This window comes from Lycium ferocissimum, chromosome 5, assembly GCF_029784015.1.
Source record: "Lycium ferocissimum isolate CSIRO_LF1 chromosome 5, AGI_CSIRO_Lferr_CH_V1, whole genome shotgun sequence".
NCBI lineage: Eukaryota > Viridiplantae > Streptophyta > Magnoliopsida > Solanales > Solanaceae > Lycium > Lycium ferocissimum.
Genome location: NC_081346.1, coordinates 74648698 through 74651165, shown reverse-complemented (window position 1 = coordinate 74651165; position 2468 = coordinate 74648698). Strand labels below are relative to the sequence as shown.

Sequence of the window (2468 nt, the reverse complement as noted above, 5' to 3'; positions counted from 1 at the left end):
TTAAAAAAACGAAAATTTTCAACGGAGGACGAAATCAAGCGAAAATCTGTTGGAAACGTTCCCGACAAGCCAAATTCAGATGAATTTTTATCGGAAGTCCTTGAAAATTCCCGTTTCTTTAGTAGTGGTCCTACGTGCGGGAATCTTAATTAGTCGGGTTAGTGGGATAATATCAAATGTTTTAAAAAAGGCATGGACGTAGGGTGGGGAGGCGGGGGGACGGGTTAGGGATTTGAACAAATATATAGAAGACTTTAAGCAAACTCTACAACAGCAAGCAATTAGACAGTTCATTTTCCAACCAAGAAATAAACATTTCTCCTGGTAGCAAAATGGTGGGAATATTTATAAGTTTTGATCAACTTCCAGAAGATATAATCATGGAGATATTCTCAATTCTACCTGTGAAATCTATACTGAAACTCAAATCTGTCTGCAAATACTGGTACTTACTCATTCAAAGTTCAACTTTTATTATCAAGCACTTCTGTCACAAAACCAATCATGCAGTTCCATTTGTTCATCTCTATTTCTTGGACACAAAACAATTATCTCTCTCAACTGATGAATACCCTTTACTCCAAGATTCTTACTTGCACAAATCCACTTCTTTAAAGCCAGTGATTGGCCCCTTAAATGGCCTCTTTTTTGTGCACAATCTTGATAAGAATGATATGGCTCTGTGGAACCCTGCAACAGAGGAAATCAAGAAAATAACAATACCAAGTCCACCTTTTTATCCTTCGCACCCGTATCGGATCCTTCAGAAATGCACTACTTCTAAAGGTTCCGGCATGCACCCGTTGACATTTTTGAAGAGTCCGAGCAACACAAATTTCAGCCTATGTTGCTCGGACTCTCCAGAAATGTTGCCGCACCCGTGTCGGATCCTCGAGAAACACACTGCTTCTGAAGGTTCTGACACACACCCGTCGACATTTTTAAAGGGTCCGAGCGAGAGAGATTTTAGGTCTTATGCTCATCATTTTGGATTTGGAATGGACCCTTTGAGTAAAGATTACAAAGTTGTATGGATAAGAGATTATTTTTGGAAAGAAGAAACATTTACAAGGAGTGCATCCGCTGTTGTTTCAGTTTATTCACTAAGTACTGATTCTTGGAGGCATTTTGAAGACAATACATTTTGGAGTAGTCATATAGTTATGTCCTATTTTGATTCATATCTTGATGGATTTTATTACTGGAAGAAAATTGATGGTGAACACAACTGTGAAATTCTTGCATTTGATTTTAGAAATGAAGATTTTCAAGTGATACAAACTCCGGATGTGTTCAATACAAATTTAGGAACACTTGGTTTATATGATGGTTCTATTTCTATGTTCTTTCATTTTCTTGTTCAAAGCAAGACTTGTATTGAGATTTGGGTGATGGAAAAGTTTGGATTTTGGACCAAAAAATTGGTTCTTGAATCACCTTTGATTGTTAAAAGACCAATTGGATATGGTGTCAATGGGGAGATTTTTCTTGAAACTACATCTTCAAATCTTGCAATGATTGATCCAACAACACAAGAAATTGTTAAGTGCATTGGACCATTGGGAGATAATGGCTACTCTTTGCAAGTTCTTGCTTACAAGAAGAGCCTAGTTTCCACCAAGAAATTGACCAATAGTAACTTAACTAGAGGTTGGGTTTAAGCACTAAGAATAGAAAAATCCTCTGGTATGGAGCGTTTCCTTTTTTAATAGATCTTACATAGTGCGATTCTAAACTATTCAGAATACTGAAGTGACTACCGGACATCAGGTGAGAAACAAAAAAAACAAAAAAAGCAAAAAAAACTTGCCACGATTGTGCCCTGGACCATGGGGATTTGGCTACTCTTTGCAAGTTCTTGGTTACAAGAAGAGCTTAGTTTCCATCAAGAAATTGACTCGCCATGACTTAACTAGAGGTCTCGGATTCGAGGCCTAAGAATGAAAAAGATTCTGGTATAGAGCGCTTTCTCCTTTAATGGATCTTATATGGTGCAAATCTGAACTAGTCAAAATACTAAAGTGAGTACCGGCGAACGGTTAAGAAAAAAACAAAAACTTGCCATGATTTATCCAAGTTCATTGGACCATTGGGGAAATGGCTACTCTTTGCAAGTTCTTGTTCACAAGAACGTAATTTCCATCAAGAAATTGACTAGTAGTGACTTGAGAAGCATCTAATCTTCTGTATTTTCTTGTAGTGTTACTTAGTTAAAACATTATTTTGACATATATTTACTGTAAGATTTTTCTTAATTATTTTTTTTATATGGCAAAATCTCCTAGATCTAGTGGCATAAGGTTGTGAGTTATTGGTCAATTGTTTGGATTAGTTAGTTATGCATGCTTTTCACGATGGGTAGTCCGGTGCAAGAAACATTTCTTATTCACACGGTTACAACGAAGCGTTGTACCCCAAAAGATGTAACTTAGACAACCTATCAAGACACAAGCATCGCCGGCTGATTC

General features: G+C 37.0%; 1 protein-coding gene across 1 annotated transcript; it reads left to right on the top strand.

Annotated features, from left to right (window-relative positions):
* The first annotated feature begins 240 nt into the window (after window positions 1-240).
* Window positions 241-2229, top strand: LOC132057453 (uncharacterized). The gene has a single exon (XM_059450063.1). The coding sequence runs from the start codon at window positions 333-335 to the stop codon at window positions 1659-1661; it is 1329 nt and encodes a 442-aa protein (XP_059306046.1). The 5' UTR covers window positions 241-332; the 3' UTR covers window positions 1662-2229.
* The last annotated feature ends 239 nt before the right edge of the window (window positions 2230-2468 follow it).

Bases quoted from the DNA above. Each gene is read 5' to 3' on its own strand.
- LOC132057453 (XM_059450063.1), top strand. From the start codon at position 333: ATGGTGGGAATATTTATAAGTTTTGATCAACTTCCAGAAGATATAATC.